Consider the following 21541-nt stretch of genomic DNA (forward strand, 5'->3'; position numbering starts at 1 on the left):
GGATGACCGCAAAATGTGGTGTAGATAGAATTGTCGAAAATTCAAATGATGAATATAAAACAAATTTTAAAGTTGGGGGGGGGGAGGTATGAAATGTTCAATTTTCGTCAAAGACGTTCCAAAAGCAGGGCAAAACTACTTCTACTGCTGGCTTCTAGTTTTTCTGTGATGACTAATATCGAGGCTTAGCGTAATTACTACAATAAGACGTCTCCGTAATTTGGAGAGCGATGGACCGTGATTTTAAGAGTCGCAAATCACCAGATTCCCATATCTCCTCCCCACAGACCCCTGTTCTGGTGTAATAGGGACATCAGGTACGAACACATGTAGAGCATGTAACAGACATGGCTGCCGCTTTCTGCAATCACTGCAATAGAGGGCTAGTCCACCGGTCTTTCCCAAATGTTTTCAAAACGTTGCGCAACACACTCCAGGACAGTAGTACTCCTTCTGAACGAGTTCATTGCCCCGCCCAAACAGTCGTTCAAACGTTCAAATTGATATGTGATGATGATTCTTACTTGGAACCTAACAAAACATGTGTAATTTACAATCAGATTGGTATATAGTGAAATTCGTGAATACATATCTTTAGTCTGTATTTCTTGTTTGCCTGTGTTGGTGTGTGTTCTCAGTTATTTATTGAGGCGTACGTTATCTGAACGATATTGATAAAAGGCTTCATCACCAGATTCTCATATCTCCTCCCCACAGACCGCTGTTCTGGTGTAATAGGGACATCAGGTATGAACACATGTAGAGCATGTAACAGACATGGTTGGCAGGGCTCGAAATACGTTTTTCTGCATACCTGCACTGGTGCAGGTAACATTGAAAATTACTTGCACCAGACAAATTTTACCTGCACCACCATGAATTGCGAAAGTATGGATCATACTAAAACTGTTCAGAAACCATTGCTATTTTTCATTTATCCTTCATGGGTGGTAATAGTCAATGCATCTGATAACAATCCATATTCACCTACATCATAGGACATTTGTCTGTAAAACCCAGTACATGGACCAGTGCAGGTACGTAGACACCAGAAATACCTGCAAAGCTCCAATTTTACCTGCACCAAGTTGCATATGCAGGTGGTATTTCGAGCCACGGTATGGCAACAGTTTGGGTATGTGGCAAATTCGTCACAATCATTGTGTTGTTACAATGAGTATGTAAATAGGTTATATCAAAGTCAATGTCCTTGGCGGCGCCTGGTGGCGAGTCCCATTGTGCAATCACTACAGTAGGCGGCAATTCCACTGGTCTTTCCCAAATGTTTCCAAAGCATTGCGCAACACACTCCAGGACAGTAGTTCTCCTTCTGAACGAGTTCATTGCCCCGCCCCGGAACAACTGCTACAGCCTCCGTCGTGAGGGACGCTACCGGGCAAAGACAAGGAGTAAAACAAAAGGACACGGACTTTCCTTTGTTCCTAGAGCAATAAGATTGCTCTGTCATGCTGACGACGTTTCATTACCTATGAGCTTTGTGCAATCACTACAGTAGGGGGCTATTTCACTGGTCCTTTCCAAATTTCCAAAACGTTGCGCAACACACTCCAGGACAGTAGTTACTCTTCTGAACGAGTTCATTGCCCCGCCCCAGAACAAGTGCTACAGCCTCCGTCGCGAGGGACGCTACCGGGCAAAGACAAGGAGTAAAACAAAAGGACACGAATTCTCCTTTGTTCCCAGAGCAATAAGATTGCTCTATCTTGCTGACGCAGTTTCAGTACCTTCCTTTCCAAATGCAGAGAAAGCAGCATATGCATGTACCATGTTTTTACGTCTTTGGTATGACTCGGCCTGGAGTCGAACTCAAGACTTGGTGCGGGATACCAGAACTGCGTTTTACATTGAGGATGGTTTGCAACTCAAGACCGACCAAATGCAAGACGAACACTCTACACAGTCGCCTTTTTCAAATGATATTTGTCTTGATACAATAAAAATCATCTTCCAGCGGCCCTTCCACTTGTCAGGCCCAACATAGAAGGAAGCCTAAATGAACAACTGAACATAATGTGTAAAACAGGCAGCAAAGGGCACGCACGGAATAAAACATGTGCTTTAAATGCTGTTCTCCTTGAGCTTAGCGCTTAACGGCTTTTGCTTTTTGAAGATCTAGCTTAACTCAACGATTTGTGCTGATCCAGCTGATTTAGGGTTGGCCGGCATAGGAACATGCATGATGGGTAAAAGGTGCATAAACTTTAAGGCATCAGAAATAGCGTTGACTGTTTTCCTACCATGCTCTGTCAAAGGTACTCATTTACAGGCTTTTCTAGCAACTGGGGTAGAGAATGGGGTAGTGAATTTCCCGAGCAGCCTCGATACTCCTAACCCTTATTGAGTCAATGAAGTCAAGCTTGCCTAAGCTTCATGTTTCTGACTTAGGGAAAAGAGTTGCGGCTACAGTTATCGCTATGAGTTGCTCTTCATCTTCATGATGCTAACATCGACCCTACAAACTTGATTAGAAAAACTCTGCTCGTATTTTGTTATTCTTATATCAGCTTGATAAGCAATAGCAAGCTATGTAAAACAATTGTCATGCAGTGGATACAGACTTTAATCTTAGCCAGTACAATATGAAGAGTCATGAATACAGACACGCACCTCTCAGTTTTGCAATTCATCTCTTTAATCTTTCTTTGATTTTCTCTGATCCTTGATATGTCTTATCGTTTGTCTCAGTTTCATTGCTTTTGTCCATCGACTGCAACACCATGAAACATGTACGCTCACAGGATTGTGCTGTGAGCAGCTCTGGTGGTGGGGGAAACCACAGATACAATAATATATACAGACTCGGTGCTAGCCTGATTAAATCTCGCTTATAGCAGCCCGCCCAACATCCGCCGGGCCAGTTACAGCTGCCCTGGACAGCGGAGTTTGTGTTACACAGACTAACTCGGTGTGGAATACCAGAACTGTCGTCCTACATTGACGATGGTTTGTAAGTTCCGTTTACACAATTGTCATATTCAAAAGCTCAGGTACTACAATACTTGACGATATATGTCCATACATTCCAGCGTTTACAGCTTAGAGCTACCGTTAATATGTTGAAATGACACTAACTTATTGCATCAAACTGGCATCAACAACTCTATTGGTACGTTTACGAGGAAGAGTGAGATTATGGTTTGGTCCGAGAAGGCTTTTACATGATTATATATGTTTTTAAAACCACTGTTTCTTCCCCCATGTTGTTATCATAACCCTCTTCAAAATAACATTCAGCACCAGAAGGAAGCTCATTGTTGTCATGAATGTTAGGTCAACTATTTGGTCCAGAACAAGACTACATACCATTAGAAATGGCAATGAAAATGATGTGGAAAGAAGTACTTCAATAAAACCTGGTCTGTATTAATGATATTTTGACGTATATAGATAGATAGATAAATAGATAGATAAATATTCTTAAATGTGTGAATATACTACCATATCTGCGATAAAATCTAGGGTAACGCTCTTATTTGTCGAGTGACAAAATCACATTATATGGTTCAATTGCTTGTGCGAAAAAATCAATAGTCTCTTAACTCTTGAGTAATAAGATAAAACCCTGCTCTTAAACTGATTTTATAACCTCCTCATGCACAAGGATCTCAGCTGCTTCCATTGCTGAATCGACACATCACTCATTGTGGATATAATATTTTCATATTAAAAGATTGATGATAAATTGATATTATCGTATCGATATGTAAGTGTAAGTAGATATTGCTTTGTTCAACATCGTTATTTGTAAAGAATATTCCGTTAGACTAACTCTTGATGACAAAGCTACAAGTCGATGAGCAAAACTACAAAGTAAATATAGTCTTGGGTACATAGTGCTCCATGCAATATTCCCTTATGACATACCGTCCATGCGTTTACATCTATATCCCATTAAGTTAAGGGCTCAACCCGCCGTACGTAAATATACGTGCTGTCTACGTGCCAAAACGTGGGCAATCTTTTGGGATCCGTAAGTACGAACTCCGTACGAACTCGTAGGGAATCCGACGGATTTTGGAGCACACAGACACGCAGTAGAATTTTACGTGCAGGCAAAACTTCGTGTGCCATCGGGTGACGCGCCTGCCCTGTACAGCCTTTTCAGAAATACGTGGCGGACGTGGCCTCTCAAAAAAAAAAACGTACGGCGGGTTGTGCCCTTAGCTTACACTGTCCATTACAGCGTAGCGTATCCAAATATGTATTCTTTCCTTGGCTCTTAATTCGTGTTTTTGACAGGTCAACTGAGGTGTACTGAAGATAAAACGGACGCCATTCTTGTTATTTTTTAATGTCCGCGCACATGAGCAATGGTTTTTAAGTCTTTTGGTTTGTATAGCATACGTGTGTATGGCAATACTATGAATCGTTAAATGACCCGTAGAATATGTAAACTACATCTTGTGTTGAAGGCGAACTATTGTAAAATCCTTGGCGCTGACCCAACCGTGGTAGCTGCATGTAATAAGGGCGGGTGCACTGATGATTTTTCGTGAAGTGGAGCCGATAGCTTATTGCCGACGAGTCTGCTTACAACGCCTTGTGACAGTAAATGACTGCCAGATAATATGTGTACTATATGCCCAAAAGCTCTACAACTGCCCAGAAAAATGTATTGGTTGATTCTTCTCTGCCTTTGGCTATACCCTCTTTATTACGATATTATTGGCCACAGTGTTAGTCTACACTAATAGTGGTAGAATCCTGCCTACCTTACTTTGAAAATATATAATGACGTCATCTGTGGGACAAAGATAGGGATCTGGTGCAGTCGTTTCCTTTGTGTGACTAAAGCTACTTTTATTTTAACACATCCTCTTTTGATGAGTTATAGCTTGATCGGAACATTGAATCCTGTGATCCTTTATGATAATATTTTACTCTGTCAGTAATTTTTCTCTCAGAACCATCCATTCTGAGTATTTAAGTCTTCTTGTCAGCTAATCCTTAGGGCGCGGTCACATAGGTCGTAAGATCGTTGTACGATCGGTAACTTTGGGCATTTTGGAGAACAATCATTGACGTTACCTGCAAAGTTCAACTGCCCTTGTACACAAAATGCTTGGGATCCATGTTGGTGGTTTGGGTTTGGGTTTAAATTAGGATCTCCATTAGTGACTTATACGTAACTATACTTCCTGGAATACGGGTGAAAGTTACTAATTTTCATTTGAGTGAAGTAAAAGTGAAAGTTGTGTTAAGTGCCTTTGCCAAACGGCGCAAGATCTGTGACACGGCAGGTTTCGAACTCAGGAAGTTTTGGGCCTGAGCCCAACGCACTGCCGATTGTCGATAGGTGGTTGGCTCTGCCACGGCCTGCCTGAAAATCCTATGGCATCAAAATCGTACGACGATCGCACGACCTATGTGACCGCGCCCTTATTCCCTTCTACAATGTCGTTCTAACAGGCTACGGCCAGCTGCCGCGGGGTGCAACCCTTTCTGCAGCAATAGTCGGCGATCCCTTTGTAAGCGTACCGCCCTCTTCCCCGCGGCCTGCCCCTGCCTTTCCCCCTCCCCCTGCCCTTCCCCCTCCCCCTTCCTCTTCTCTTCTCCTCTTCTCTCGTCTCGTCTGCACTCATTCTCGCGAGATCTATGACGGAAGCGACGTTCCAGAAGTCGAATGGCGCGAGAGTCGGGAACGTGGTTGTGTACGAGGGCAGGCTGGACAGGGTAGAGTGGAGCGGGCCCTCGTCACGGAGTAACGCTGACCTGGGTGTCCTGATGGAAGGAGGCTTCAAACCGGGAGGTCTGGGCTCTGGAAAAAAAGACAGGAAAATTTCATTATTTGTTGCACACACCCTCGACATAAGCGACCATAAGCAGAAGGTCTCATTCCTACATTTGAAAGTCCCATTGGAATCAGTGTTAAGATACGAACCCGTAAAAGATAAACTGTATCTGAAGATGTTTTGGTTTCTAACGTAAGCAAACTTGTTCGTTAAATGACTTTGTTAAATGCTTAAAAATGGGAGGTCTGGCTCTGGAAAAACAACCATAAAGAAAAAAAATGCATTATTTGTTGCACATATAACCAGGTAATCAGGCAGAGGTCAGGGAGGTCATGAGGTCAGGAGAGACCCGGATGTTCAGTTCAGTTTGAGTTCTAGTTGAGTTCAGACAAGTTTTATGCATGTATAGTTTCAGAGTGTGTGTGTTTATAACGCTAGTTAGTTTAGTTTACGAGTAGTTAAGTTACACGGTGGGTTGCCAACTGTCCGGAGAATCACTGAGGCCATAAAAGAACCTACACTGACAAGGTAGGAGTCTTCCCCTTGTACACACAATTATAATACCTCGTATATAGGAAGTTAATTCTGTAGGATACAGGACTTCAGGTCAACGAGCTTCACTCTATCCTGCTGGACAGAAACTCGTGGCAATCTTGGTGTCACTTCTCTGGGGATGAACTGAACTAAACTGTTGCACACACCCTCGACATTTGCATAGGTTGTGAAAAGGCATGCATATGAATGTATGATTGTGGCCACCACCAGGCCTTTAAGTTACTATGGGGTATACGAAGACCGTAGAAGTCGGGAAAAAATTTGAAAATTGACAAGCTATGGGAGTCAATCCACCCTAAGTTTAATGTTTTGCCTGCGCGGCCGGCCAACTCCTCTGGTAGCAAAACTACCCTGGCAAATTATTCTCCCAATGATTGCGTAGACTAGTCAGTCTGGTAGAGACTTGCGTGCTTGCAATGTTGCGGATAATTGGTAGATGTCGCTGTTGCATGGCGACCCAAGCGATTTTCCTTGCATGCAATTCCATTGTAAATCGCCTGGTGGCATCTTTGAGAATGCCATACCAGCTGCTGCATCTGAAACTATGTTGATGAGTATTTCTCTTTTGCAGCTCAAGCGTACTTGAAAGTCAAAGCAAAACCATTACGGCGGATCCTATTTTGAGAGCTGTTTAAACATCTGACACAAGGGGTATTGACAACATATTTTTGCCTAATCCTTGGCTAAAGCTGTTAACTACACGTGGAGACCCTGACCTATTCAGTGTTTTTTCAACTCTATTTTCGGCCACGTCAAGTCATTGTACCCAAACACCTTATGCTTATTGATTTTAGCTACGAAAAGCTTGGCAAAGCGCGCGGAGATTCCATTTCCTTGAGCCTAGTTAAGCAGGGTAAGATCAGCAGGGCGCTCTTCACACACCCTGGGGAGCCGAGGCGGGGCGTGAGGGCGGACGGCCATCAGAGCGTTGTACCGTCAGAAAATCATGACATTTGGGGAGCCAAGGTTTGGTTTGGTTTGGTTATACAGATCTCCATTAGTGACTGATATGTCACTATTTTTCCTGGGAGTCTGGGTGATTTGTAGAGAATCACCAATTCTAGACGGAAGGACCATCGCGCGTGTGTGCATTCTTTAACTTTCTTGGGTTTCTTTCGAAACACGAGACCTCCATTTAAAGTCCTATCCGAGGGACGGCCCTAGCCGAAGTTAGCTACTAATATTCACCTGAGTAAAGTGAGGAAAGCCGTGTAAAGTGCCTTTCCCAAGGGCACAAGATCGGTGACATGGCAAGACTCGAACTCCCGAGCCTAACACGCTGCCGCTGCACCGCACGATCCCACAAGGGCGCAAGGGCGGTCGATCGTCGGAGCGTTCTACCGTCAGAAACTTATGACATTTGTGTGTCCGACAGCGCACGAAGAGCGCTGTTACTATTTAGCGTCAAACTCGGGGATGCATCAGAATTGCTAGGTCGAAAGACACAAACCTGCTTTCCAAGAGTACGAAAGAGGAGGCTTCTTCTTTAAAGCACGAAGGAGAAATCCGCCTCGGAAAACCTAAGGTGGCTCTCCATGCCTGTCTGACGGGGCACGATCATCAGAGCGTTGTACCGTCAGGACCTTATGATATTTGTGTGTCTGACAGGCCGTAAAGAGCGCTGACTACTTTTCAGCACCAAACTCAGGAGTATTTCTTCAAAATATGTTTCGTTCGTGGGAAAATCTGCGTCTGTGGTAGGGTACCTGGCTACTTTAGAAACGCAAGACACAAAAGGGAAATAGTTTTCTCTTTGAATACCCATTAAGGTATATAGTAAGTCTGACAAATCCTATCGGCTCAACGCCAGACGTTTATTGTTTAATACTTATTTAGACATACAGCACTTCCTACAGCGAACTTACATTAAATGCTCGATATACAGGACGGAACTAACATGCCTTGTAGAACATGAGATCAATTTAAGCGCAGGTATTCCGGACATACCTAACGATGCACATTTATCAAAGAAATTCGTTACGTAAAAGTTGTTATAGTTTAATCATTGTACAACATTCTGTAAGGTAACAAAAATAAACTAGCTTCATTCTTTATACCTGCATACCATCTTCAGTCGAGGGAGGAGTGGACTCCTGTAGTGGACTGATCTTGTCACTTCAGGTCATCGGCTAGGCATGCTCATACATAAGATGGCTCCAATGTTTGTCTAGTTGGTTTTTGAATTGGTTCACTGTCTTACTGCTCACCAATTTTTCTCTGGCAGGAAGTTCCAGTTATTTACTACTCTTGTGCTAAAAACCTGGGCTCTAAACCTCGACTTAGCGAGGGGAATCTTCGATTTTAGACTGTGTCCTCTTGTTGTTATGTTTTCCGCCCGTTTTATAAGATTTCACTACCAAGAGAGTGTCATAAAGCAATCGTCTTTGATTTATAACCCGGTGGATAAGACTCCCTGGATATACAGTATTGCCTCCCGGAGCTTCTGCAAGTTAGTGATGTCTGATCGTTTAAACCCTGAGGAGAAGGGCTGCAGAGATGAATGGAAATGAAAACTCTTTTCTGAAGATTTATAGTTTTTATTTATTTATTTGAACTTCACCATATTGTGTTTACAAAATGGTAGGGAGGCAAAAACAGGTTGTAACCTTTACTAGTTGCCTCCCGTGCAACTAAATTATACAATAATAGAAAAATAATCATAATGATAACAAATAATAACAATTGTACAATCAAATAATAATGATTTTGTCAACGACAATAAAAGCAAATATACAATAATAACAAATATAAAGAAATAAATCATAGAAATAATGGTAAGATGAAATATGAAATATCTAGAAAGGTGTACAACTGGGACACTGACAGTGGGTGACCCAAGTACATACGTCGTTGGAGTTAAATCTGTCGTTGGTAAGAGAGAGATAGTGAACTAGGATTGCTTTCTTAAAGGTATTAATTGTAACAACTGGGGAAAGTTTTAGAGTTCTAATGTTGAGGGGTAAAGCGTTCCAGATGTGAACGATTCTTTGGAAGAAATAGTTTTTAAACGTAGTGGTGAGACATTTTTGGGGCTGGAGCTTGGCTTGTGAGTTGGATCTTAGGGATGTGAGTGGAAAACTTATATATTGATGAATGTCAATACCGTATTGTCCCAAGAAACATTTAAATAGGAAGGATAAGTCTAATAATTCTCTGCGGTAAGATAGAGGTAAGAGTTGGCAGTAGATCAATCTATCCCTGTAATCAGTTGTATGGTTGTTGAGAATGTATTTTGTAGCACGTCTTTGGACTTTTTCAAGGGAAGTAATTAAGTTATGAGTGTGGGGGGACCAGATTAACGAGCAATATTCGAGTTTGGGCCTAACTAGTGTAATATATAGGATTTTCTTAACATTTGCAGGGGCATGGTAACCAACAGATCTCTTAATAAAGCCGAGGGTCGAGTTGGCACTAGCTGTGATGTTTTTTATATGACTCTTAAAAGATAGGCAGTTGGACATAGTAACACCTAGGTCATTAAATTCCGTAACTGATGAGAGCACTTGTCCCTCAATTTCGTAGTCATAGAGCACTGGTGTTTTAGACCTACAGATAGTGAGCACGTTACATTTAGAGGTATTAAATTTCATCATCCATGTGACACTCCATTCGACCATGTTGTCAATATCATGCTGAAGGGAAATACAATCAGCTGGTGATGAAATTTGCTTGTAACATTTTGAGTCATCAGCATAAAGGGCCATGGGACATTCTATAGTAGAGGGCAGGTCATTAATATAAAGTAAAAAAAGTAGAGGTCCCAAAATGGAACCTTGTGGGACTCCGGATATTACAGGAAGCCAGTCTGAAGAAACTCCTTCAATGACTACTCGTTGTCTTCTATTAGACAGATAATCAGAGAACCAATTTAGGAGATTCGAGTGGAATCCAAATGTCTTAAGTTTGTGTACAAGAAGGTGATGTGGAATGCTGTCAAAAGCTTTGGAAAAGTCGAGGTAAATTATATCTATCTGGCCACTGTGATCCAAAGTTGTCCCGACGGTTTGAAAGGTTTCCAATAGTTGGGTAGTAGTAGATTTTCCTTTAATAAAGCCATGTTGTAGTGGGTGAATTTGGTCTTGAAGGTGAGGGAAAATACGGTTAAAAATGCAACGTTCCATAACCTTACTTACTACACTGAGTAAGGAAATGGGTCGATAGTTTTCAACAGAGTCTTTACTGCCTTTCTTAAAGACGGGACAGACGTTGGCTTCTTTCCATTTAGCTGGAACTATGCCCGATTGAATACTTTTGTTGAAGATGGCAGTAAGTTGAGGAGCTAATACGTGTGCACCCTCGCGTAGGATCACTGGGGATATAGAGTCAGGGCCAATAGCTTTTGTACAATCTAAGGTAAGCAAGACATCTAGAACTTCCTTGATTGTAAAGTCAATGTTGCCGAGGAAGGGATGTCTCCAAGCACTGATCTCAGGGAGAGGCTGATTTACTACAGGGGTAGTAAAAACAGAGAAGAAGAACTTGTTAAACAGATTTGCTTTATCAGTAGGTGTCGTTCCTTGATAATGTTTGTATTTCAGAATTTGTGGCAAGCAATGTGATTTTGTTTTATTTTTAAAGAAAGTCCAAAATTTCTTAGGATTATTATTGACCAAGGATCCCAAGTTCTCAAGAAACAGTTTGTACTTGTAATGAATAAGTTTTTGTAGACCATTTCTAAGTTTCCGGAACTTATGCCAGTGGGCTGGGCGATTAGTTTTCTTTGCCCTTCGCCATGCAGTCAACTTCTTATTTCTAAGATGGTAGACATCACCATCACACCATGGCATGGAATAAGAATTTTTTATTTTAGCTTTTGGTACATGGTTTTCAACCAAGCCACACAAACATTGTAACCACGTATCCCAACAGTCATCAATGCTATCAGATTCTACAAAGCCTTGAGAACCGAGAGTGTCTCTGAGACTTTGTCGTAGGTTATCAAAGTTGCATTTTTTATACTGGTAGGCATGTCTTTTCATGTTTGATTGACGGAATACCGTACGAAAATTCAGGTCAAACTGTAGAATAGTGTGATCAGTAGGAAAATCAGATGATACTTTTTCAACTTTGGAACATTTTTCAGGAACGTTAGTCAGAATCACATCCAAAAGATGGTTATGACTGTTAGAAGTAACATTATTAACCTGTGTTAGTGAGAAATCATTCAAAACATCACAAAACTGGTTTTCTGTAGTAGAATTGCCTATCAAACTACACCAATCGATATTAGGGAGATTCAAATCACCTAATAAGACCACCTTGTTGTATTCTTGGTCGGCCAAACGCAATGTATATTGGAGGTTATTAGTAAATGCCAGTAAGTCCCCATTAGGGGGTCTATAAAACAAGATGATACCGATTTTCCCCTGTTTTTCTGTCAGCATTTCGCAGACCAAGATTTCGTCAACAGGTTCAATATCAGACCTCCTTCTTGACAGAATATTGCCATTGACAGCTAAGAGAATGCCCCCGCCGATTTTGCCGGGAATGACAGTACAACGATCTTTGCGATAAAGCAAGTAGCGCTTGGGAAGCAATTCGTCGTCTTTGATACTTGGGGTTAGCCAAGTTTCAGTTACTGCCACTAAAGAAGGCTGATTTGATTCAACAAGGTTTTGGAACAGCACTAATTTATTTCGCCGACTGTTAACAGATTTGATACTACGACCATTCATGTATAAAACTTTGATTTGGCTTGCGCTATCTACTTTATGCAATTCCTTACGATCTTTGCTATTGTCATCCCTATGTAGCGGGGGCGCTGCAGAAGAGCTAACCGATCTCAGAGTTCTACTACTAAGAGAAATGTTCCCAATTGACAGTCTTTCATCGTTATTATTATCGTTTAGGCAGGAGTCTGTGTCTGTCTGCTGAGTCAGTAACTCTTCCGGCTGAGTTGCACTAGTCTCCTTTGGACTTCGCTCCATCGGCCTCTCCTGTTGAATACATCCTCCTGAAAACCCTGCCGGATGTAGTCGTTAAGATGGGTGGCTAGAAGAGCTGTTCCTTTCGCGGTGAGATGGACTCCATCGTACAAGTGATGCAGCTCAATGTCTTTGTTGTCCAAAAACCCCCACCCTTTCCTAGCACACAAGGATGCTAGATGCTGGTTAACTTTGCTCACTTTCACAGTAGACCCGTCTCTGACTGCCAAACTGGAGAAGCAGAGTTGAGTCGAGTTTCCGGACATACTGTTGCCCAGGGTCTCGAATTTTCTCGTTATGGAAGAAATGTCTTCATGAAGGTTGTTCGTCCCAACGTGAAGAATGAGCAACTGAGGTTGGATGTCAGATAGATCATTCTCTGCCAATCTTTCAACCTGCTCTAAACGAGCTCCTCTGTGTGTCCTACATATGACTACTTTCCCAGTGCTTCGGGACATACGCCTTGGATTCAAGTCTTTCGTCATGGAGTCTGCCAAAATCACAACATCCGGGCTTTTCCAGGGCTGACTTTTGTGTTGGGGCATCTGTGGACGGGTAGCTTGACTGAAACCTGATCTTCTGGGAGACTGTGGGCCACGGGTAGCTTGACTGAAACCTGATCTTCTGGGAGACTGTGGACCACGGGTACCTTGACTGGAACCTGATCTTCTGAGAGACTGTGGACCATGGGTGCCTTGACTGAAACCTGATCTTCTGGGAGACTGTGGACCACGGGTACCTTGACTGAAACCTGATCTTCTGGGAAACAGCCTAGAGTTCTTTACTTGTGGCGTGGGACTACGTTGGTACTCATCATCACTGCGCTCCTCCTCTATATCCAGAAGTGACTGATATCTGTTTGACAGGGGAACACTAGTACTACTCGAAGGGAAAAGATTACTAGTTGCAGGGGGGCCTTTAGACACGTGATTCCATGTGTCCTCCGTGTCCTCCCTGACTGTACTGGACGAGTGTTTTCCATCGGTCATAAGAATACGAATCACTTCTTTTAGGGACGCATTTTCATCCCGTAGTCCTTGTGATAACATGTACACATTTTCTTGAACTGAGGCCAATGTGTTTGCTACATTCCGAAGTTCCAGTGTGATGGATTCAAGACTAGGTTTCGGGACTTCTGGGACTGGTGAGGAGGGAGGTAGGCTGATCTTCACTGGCTCACCAGCCACGCGCTTTGGTGACGTTTCAGCCTCCAACGTATCAATGTCTGAAGGGGAAGGAGGTAGGTTGATCTTCACTGGCTCACCAGCCACGCGCTTTGGTGACGTTTCAGCCTCCAACATATCAATGTCTGAAGGGGAAGGAGGTAGGCTGATCTTCACTGGCTCACCAGCCACGCGCTTTGGTGACGTTTCAGCCTCCAACGTTTCAATGTCTGATGGGGAAGGAGGTAGGCTGTTCTTCACTGGCTCACCAGCCACGCGTTTAGGTGACGTTTCAGCTGCCAAAGTTTTAGACTTTGGTAATGTCTCAGCACTAACAGACTCATTGGTGACCTGTTTTATGGCTTTCGTGATTCAGTAATAATTCTACAAACGTCCCTGCGGATGCATTACTTTAAGTCACAAGAGCAGCACATCCATAGCGGCTTGCAAGAGAAAAATGAGCACGTTCTCACTGCTTCCACCGGGATATCTATAGAAATTTTTTGTCCTTTGAAGGGCGACACTTTCGTAGGTATCCTGAGAATACCTTGTCGCTTACAAATGTCACATACTCTACAATGTGAATATATATCATTTATATCCTGCATTGTTAAAACTGTACTGATCTAGTGCCTGATGACACCGTCTTAAGAAAAGTCAGATACGGGAAAGCGCTGCTTATATCCAACTACCGTGAATCATGTATACATCTTGACAATTCGCATCTGTAGAACGAACCAGTAAAATTCATCATCCGAATCCAAGTCTCAAAACTACATTTCCGATAGAAACGCGTATTTATGGTAGTATTCTCGATTCCAGCAGATTAGTTTTTGATACTTGATCCCACTTGATAGATGTGCTTGCTGGCTAAGGAACCGCCTCAGCACGACGCGCTGGATCCTCTTTGTACTTGAACTTGAACTTCATCTGAACCCAAGCTTCAGACATTTGAGATACCCTTAGATATATAAGATATATCCTAAGATATATGCTAAGATATATCTCTAGATCTTTCGGTACTATGTAACAGATCGAAGTAAGCTGATAGTTGCTTATCATATAGACATTTTTGGTCTAGTATTTCACTGACGCTGTCTGTTGCAATTGTGATGAAACAATAGAGACGTGCACAAGTCTCAGAGATACTCAGATATAAGAACTCACTGTAGAATATTCCACTGATTTTTTTTAGCCCGAAAAATGTTATCAAACTTTTCTTTGGTAGAGATTGATACTTAGGATTGTACCTTGCTTTTGAAAATGCAGTGGTGCTCATGGGCACTACAAATCATACTAAACTGCATTGAGCTGTAAGATGGAGGAAGCATCGCAGATTTCCTTCGGCTTTTCTTTGCTCACATTTACGGCGTGATACTGGCCATTCGTCACGGACATTGCATCGGATCACCAACTTCCGGTACTCCTGAGGAATGACATTCGTCTTCCCCGCTCTTTACTACCGTACCTCCCGCTCGTTATAGTAGTACATAAGGCCACAGCAAGTACATTTTATGGATGCCATCAGCGCGCTCATTGTCTTTCGCCTGATTTCAGAAAAAAAGGAATATTTTTTTCCTATTCGTGAATGGTCAGATAGACCAAAATATGCAAACATGTTGTGCTGTAGCCTAATACTAGAAATCATACTTGTAAAAGTGACACTAGGGAGGACGCCATGACTATAGCCGTTGAAGTGAAAATTGTTGGATAGTTGTAAAAGTGCCACCAATATGGAAGCCATGACTGTAGTTGACAGCTTGGCAAGTGATACCAGTGTACCGCGCATTAGTATCACTTTTACTACACTAGTCCACTTTTTTAATACAGGAATGAATGCTTTGTTAGTTGAGATGCCACTGATGCCACATTTTGTCACTTCAAATCTTGTTACGACGTTTATGGTGTTTATTTTGAAAATTTAGCCGTCTTTTTTTACCTATCTTGTATCTTCTCGCCAGTGAAGGAGGTTATACACCTTTCAGCCACGGAGCGTGTTTTATTCATAGCCATCTAAGCTGAAAGGCGAAGGTCAACTACACTGCGGATGGAATCATTTCTGGACCGGTGGGCCATCACAGACTCACGATCTCAGATAACATCCCAGAGGGGTGAATATAAATGACTATAAATACAAATACAAGATGCAAGTATTTCTTTTCAAAGTTCCATCTTCTCGCTGCTAAATTTAGTAGCAAAGTTTCGGCGGACAGGATGCTCAAGACGAGTTCTTAACTTGAAAGTTCATCTGTGTTAGAAAAAAGGCATTCTGGATTAAGTTCAGTTTTTCAATTTCCGACACAAAAATTTGACAAAGACTTTGAACTAGTCCAACATTTCATTTGTAAAATGAAATGTTCTGAAAGATTGCTCACATTACTGAGGAATCCTTTATTCTACGGTGTACCTTGAATCTTTTTAAAACTATAGAGCACTTTTGCATATCCAAATTTTTGAGGTTTCAACAACATGTACAGCTGCAGTAAGTCGAATAGATCCATAATCTAAATCGTCTACTTTAACCCAGTGTGTCCTTCAGCAGCGGATTTGAAAAGGATGAAGACGTTATTTCCTCTTTGAACAGAGGCCTCAGAAGCCAGAATGAAAACATACAACATCAATCAAAAGGACATTTTGGATATAGACAGATTATCAGCGAGGGTCTCGGTAGTCTAACATTGCTTTGTCGCGTCCATGATCGTAAACCGTTTAGTGCTCAGTCAGCCCCCCGCAGTGCGACAAAAGGTAGAGACCCGCGTTGTTTCAGCTGTTTCAACTCTCCAGATCCCCTTTTGTCGCGCCCCGTGGGGTCTCTATTGGCTAATGCCCTTTTCTTGGAAGGCATGACAGAGAGTTGTAGGACGTATTGCTCTCCGAACATGAACTCATTATCAGAAACTTGAGCAAAATATATACCCACTGGCCATAACTTATCTGTGACATAGAGATACAAAGCTACACAAACTTTAAGAATATATAAAAAATTCCATGCGCAATTGCGCAAAAGTTTTGTCTTATAACAAAGCTTTAGCTCTATGCTAACTACAAAACAATGAATAGACACCATGCTGATACAAGGAAGGTATCAACATTTGGCTAATGCTTTTGAATTAAAAGAGCATAGTAGTAAGATCTCATCATCTTGAAAACCCAATTAAAAAACCTCTTGATCTAACACCTCCAAAGACGGAACCACTTACAACAGTGATGAGCTAAGGTTTCTTCGGTAGCATTGTTCAAACCTCTCTTTAGACGTTTAAAGCTGCCAATCATCAATTGGCCAGAAATCAAAAGAAGGTACTCTCGGTTGTAATAAGACCACTAAAGTACAAGACAAAAAGGTACTTGACAACCGTGAATTAACCAAGTATGCATTACTACAAGGTAACACCCCTTTCAATGAAGTCTTGGAACACTTGCTTAATAAACAAGCTCTTTTGGATCGATTTTTTTCGAGATTTCAATTGTAAGATGCTAAGTCTGGGTACTTGACCTGGATTTCTTTACATCAATGTCCTATGGCGTAACCGTGTGCCGTAACTGCATGGTATTACCAAATTAAAGGCTTTAGAAGGAGATTGACTTGGTCTGCCTTCTAATATCGTACCCTATACAAAGCAGATAACAATGTTAACCCCTGACAAGTTTCAATAATGTTAAAAGGATATAGAATACTCATGAAAACACACGCAAAGTTGTGAAGCAAAATTTACAAAGTCATCGTTAACAACGATCATCTGGCTTGGCCGATAATATGTTTACCTTTGTCAATAAGGTTGTGTTTTCACGAAATTTCAGTTATTCCAGAGTGGAATGGTTGTAGCGTGGGTCTGTATGTAGGTCAACAGCATAACTCGAGAAACGTTTCGTGGATCTTCATGTTACGAGCATTTGGTATCTTAATATTGTTAATTGGTGAATTAGCCATAAACTCATACGTACATCTTGCATGAGGCTTTGTTTAAGATAAAAGTGGTATTGGTAGAAAGACGAACGACACTTTTATCGCCCATGACGCCATCTCCTGCATGTTTGAGTGGCATTTTCACCCTGTTGTAAAGATAAGAAAATCGCGACTAGCTGACGCAATAAATCACTCTACCATTAACGCCCAACAGCCTCAAGTTACACAGACGTGCCTTGGATGGCGATCTTTTACGACAAAATCTCCCAGAACGTTTCTTGTAATACTTTCATTGGTAGATCTTGGAGGATCTTTGCAAAGCTGAACTTTTAACCCGCGTATATGGCTACATGAATGATGAAAACCCTGTTTCTGTTTCCATCAAGATGTACCAACACTCCGAAGCACCCAGTAGGCAGAATGGATGATGCTCTTTCAGAGGTATCTGATGGCAGCTTCCATACGACCATAGAAGCATGTGTACCATCACACTTCAGCAACTGTGTCAGGGGAAGAACCATGGACTTTTTAGCACATGTGGATGCTTCATGAAACTTTATCTAGTCCTAGCTCTATCAAGGGTACTATACATCATTTATTGTTGCTACGCTTACTTTGAGTCCATGCAAAGGAGGAGAGTCTGAGATTGGGTTAGTTTTATTGCCGGCTACGACTGAAAGCATTCATGTATTCTTGAGGACAATGACGTTTCAAAACGTTTTATCTTCTTCTTGTTTCAACGTCGTAACAGAAACAAAGTAGCGCTAGATTCAAGTAGTATACGGACCTAACTTACACGACAAGAGCCGTTTGTTAGAGTTATACAGTTTTGCAACTGAGTGTCGCAGGTAACGCTGAAGAGCTGTTTACAAGGGTAGCTTTATCACAGACGTTTTAAATGTTTGCATACTTTATCAGTTTGTTATTAAAGACATCTAAAGTACCATTCGTTTGGTAGGAATTAACATCGACAATCGTAATTCCACCAGGTGCCATAATACTGCCACCTCAAAAACGTTAGTATAGAGGTATTCCCAAGATTGTCTTCAACACCAAATGTTAAATATCCTAAATGTAATGCAATTCAGATATTTAGGGGTTGGGGACAATTTTGAGAAGGCTTCTATAACAACGGTTTTTTTTTTCGTTTTTTTTTTGACGTGGCGGTATAATGGCACCTGGTGGAATTATGCGAATGTATGTTAACGCCATATGTTATAATATACGAATTGCTGAATACGGATGAAAAACAGATATGTGAAAATAATTAACGGCTAAATTTGCCATTTCAACAGATCGGTAGCGTTGGTAACGCCTAACCTCGTTCAGCCATCCCGTAAATTGTATCAGTTACCACCCCTGCACATTCGATTTCATGAAAACTGCAGGTGAATTAACCTTTAACATTTAGTTTTATTTCGCCCTGCTGAGATAGTTCATAAAGTGACAGACGAATGCGGACTCCCACCTGGCCGGTGAAGCTTCATGCTGACGTGTTAGTTATATATTACCTGGCTACACGGGATGGAAACAGTGGGAGAGATCTTATTTCAAGGATAGATACTATTAGATAGATGGTATTTATTGGGAAATCGCAGTGTCAGAGTTCTTTCTGCACTGAATTTCATCCAATTTACAAATGTAACAAATTATCTAGATACAAAGATTTTTTAACCATTCATATACAATCTATAAGTAGCAATACATAGTACAATACATAGAGCAGAGTAGTGACATAGTCCATAGTAGCTACCTCGGGCATACATCTCACCGCTCGTAGATGCGGCCAGTGAGCGATGAAACCATAGTCTTTCACCAAAGCTTTTCTAACACGTCGGCTGACATGTTAGTTATACATCACTTGGCTACACACGGATAGGAACAGCATGGAAGAAATCTTATCTCCAGGATAGTCTTTTACCAAAGCGTCTCTAACACGTCTAAAAACCCACAGATAGCTGTGGACACATTTGCAAAGGATTTTAAAGAGAAACAACTTCTGAAGTGAAAGCACTTTGTAAAATATACATGATGCACTTTGTAAAATGTATGCATAGGCTGGCACTCTGTATCTACAGAGTCGCAATGATATGTTTACATAGGTTGCTAGTTATGTTGTGTAGCAGTGAATAGATATAGCTTCAGATTTAGAAAGTATACGAGTTTATCTAACAAAGTATGACCATATTATAGAATACAGAGAGAGACTTACTTACACAGTAAGAAATAAACACAAAGATCTTGAATAAGATTTTAGAAATTCGTCCCCATACCTCTCACATGCAATGAATGTTCGGAATATAGCATATGGACAAAAACCTGAAGAATTGTTAAGCAAGCTATCTTGTTTTAGACTCGTTGTCCAATTGGCCAATAGCTTAGAACTTCACCGACGTCACCTATAAATCTGTTTCACTCAATTCAAGTAGATACACCTAAAACCAAACAGATTCCGTTTTAAAGTTTGGTCGCTTCGTGTAAAGTTTGTCGTTTTTCCTCTCAAACTAAACCCCGGAGACAAACGATGTAGCAATTAAAATTACCCGATGGATTATCCTTGTCAGAACCCACGCTTTTCAGTGATCATTTCACCTAGAAATGACGCATTTCGCTTCTATTTCAGTGCTGAGTGTGCTTGTCACATGATAATAATGACTGGCATGGTGCTGCGAATGTTATCCCCCTAGAACAATCGCTCTTTACGCCTTTCATGTGGTATTTGTAAAAGTTATATGCTGTGATGCTTGAAACAAAACTGATTGCTATGTCTAATTTTAACATTGAGCTTATAGCAAAACTAGATTAAATGCATACTTGTCGCATTAAAACATTTCTTACAATTTTTAAACCATTTTGAAAGATAGACGAATTTCCCTTCTACTTTATGCCGTATGCACTGTAATGAGGACAATATCCAGAAAGCAAGACTACGATGGCTGGGGCACGTCGAGACAGAAACTCCCTAGAGCAGTGCCGAGCCGGTGTCCAGCTGGAAGGAGAAAAAGGGGAGGACAAGCCATGTGATGGAGAAGAACAGAAGAACGAGAATTGGCGGAGATGGGATGCACCTGGGGGGGGGGGGGTGCAGCGAGCAGCAGCAGGCGGGAGAAGTTGAAGGACAATGACGGCCCGCCTCAGTGGAGACTGACATGCGGCAAGGATGATGATGATGAATGGCATCATGACACTTCATTGCTGGCGATTGAATCAATTGGACAGTATATGGGCAGTATAGTGGGTATGTGGATCAGCAGCAATTAGCAATTGGCCTTTAGGTATGAAGGCAGTCCCAGCCACACATAACGTACCACAGGTGTCTACATGGGCTTTTGATGTGTTACGGGCCAATTATATCAGTTTGACAGTAGTGACAAGGTTCCCTATAAGTAGATGGTATTTAGTGTATTGTAGGTGGTCCCAACAACGGACGAGTGGCACAGATTTCTCCGCGGTTTTTTTAAAGGCATGCTTACCTCCATGAAAAATGTAAGTATAGTTTATGGTGTGACTGTCTGTGTGTCTGTCTGTCTGTGTTTCCGGATATTTGTGGTCAGCATAACTCAATAACCTCTTCATGGATTGCCATGATATTTAGTCTGTGGGTAGGTGTTGGAAAGACAAGGGTCAAGGTTGATTTTGGGCCCCCTGGTGTGTAACGTTGGTACTGCAGCAGAACGTCGATTTTTTAAAAAAATCTTTTGACCTGGACAACAAATGGACAGCTACTGTCTTGGTTTTCTGGTAGTAGATAGCTTGTGATGTTTAGGACATGCAGCATGGGGATCAAATTTACAGTACTAAATTGTACTTGGATATTTCCCTGGCTTATCCGATGATAATTTAATGAGATTAGTTAAGCGACGTTGACCAATCAGAAGTCCGCATTTCATATATGATATGACGTCGTAATATATAGAAATTCATTCAACAATGGTGTTTAACTCATTAAACACCAGTAGTATTTAATCATCCCTTTCCGGGTCCAATAATCATGGATCTTATAAGCAAGGACATAATATTTATCGTCTATTTTAAAAGTTTTGAGTTACCCGCGTAAAAGCTCTGACTGAGTACTGAAATTCGGAATGCAAGAATGACATGGCTTAACACATGGATATACATTCGCAGTGATATCCTTGCATAAGTAAGGTCCACGCGATGTTCTGTTTCTTATATCAGTTTGTTCCGTCGTTTAGATGTGCTATGGTTTATCCAACGATAATCGATTACTTTGCTCTATGT

The 21541-nt window shown here is 41.6% G+C and overlaps 1 protein-coding gene across 1 annotated transcript in view; it reads right to left on the minus strand.

The window, feature by feature from the left end:
• Positions 1 to 5423: 5423 nt before the first annotated feature.
• Positions 5424 to 21541, minus strand: part of LOC118407873 — a 34121-nt gene continuing 18003 nt past the window's right edge. Inside the window, exon 3 of the mRNA XM_035808437.1 lies at positions 5424 to 5779. Within this exon, the coding sequence (XP_035664330.1) occupies positions 5424 to 5779 (356 nt within the window). The remainder of the gene's footprint in view (positions 5780 to 21541) is intronic.

This window comes from Branchiostoma floridae, unplaced genomic scaffold (genome assembly GCF_000003815.2).
Source record: "Branchiostoma floridae strain S238N-H82 unplaced genomic scaffold, Bfl_VNyyK Sc7u5tJ_1495, whole genome shotgun sequence".
Taxonomy (NCBI): domain Eukaryota; kingdom Metazoa; phylum Chordata; class Leptocardii; order Amphioxiformes; family Branchiostomatidae; genus Branchiostoma; species Branchiostoma floridae.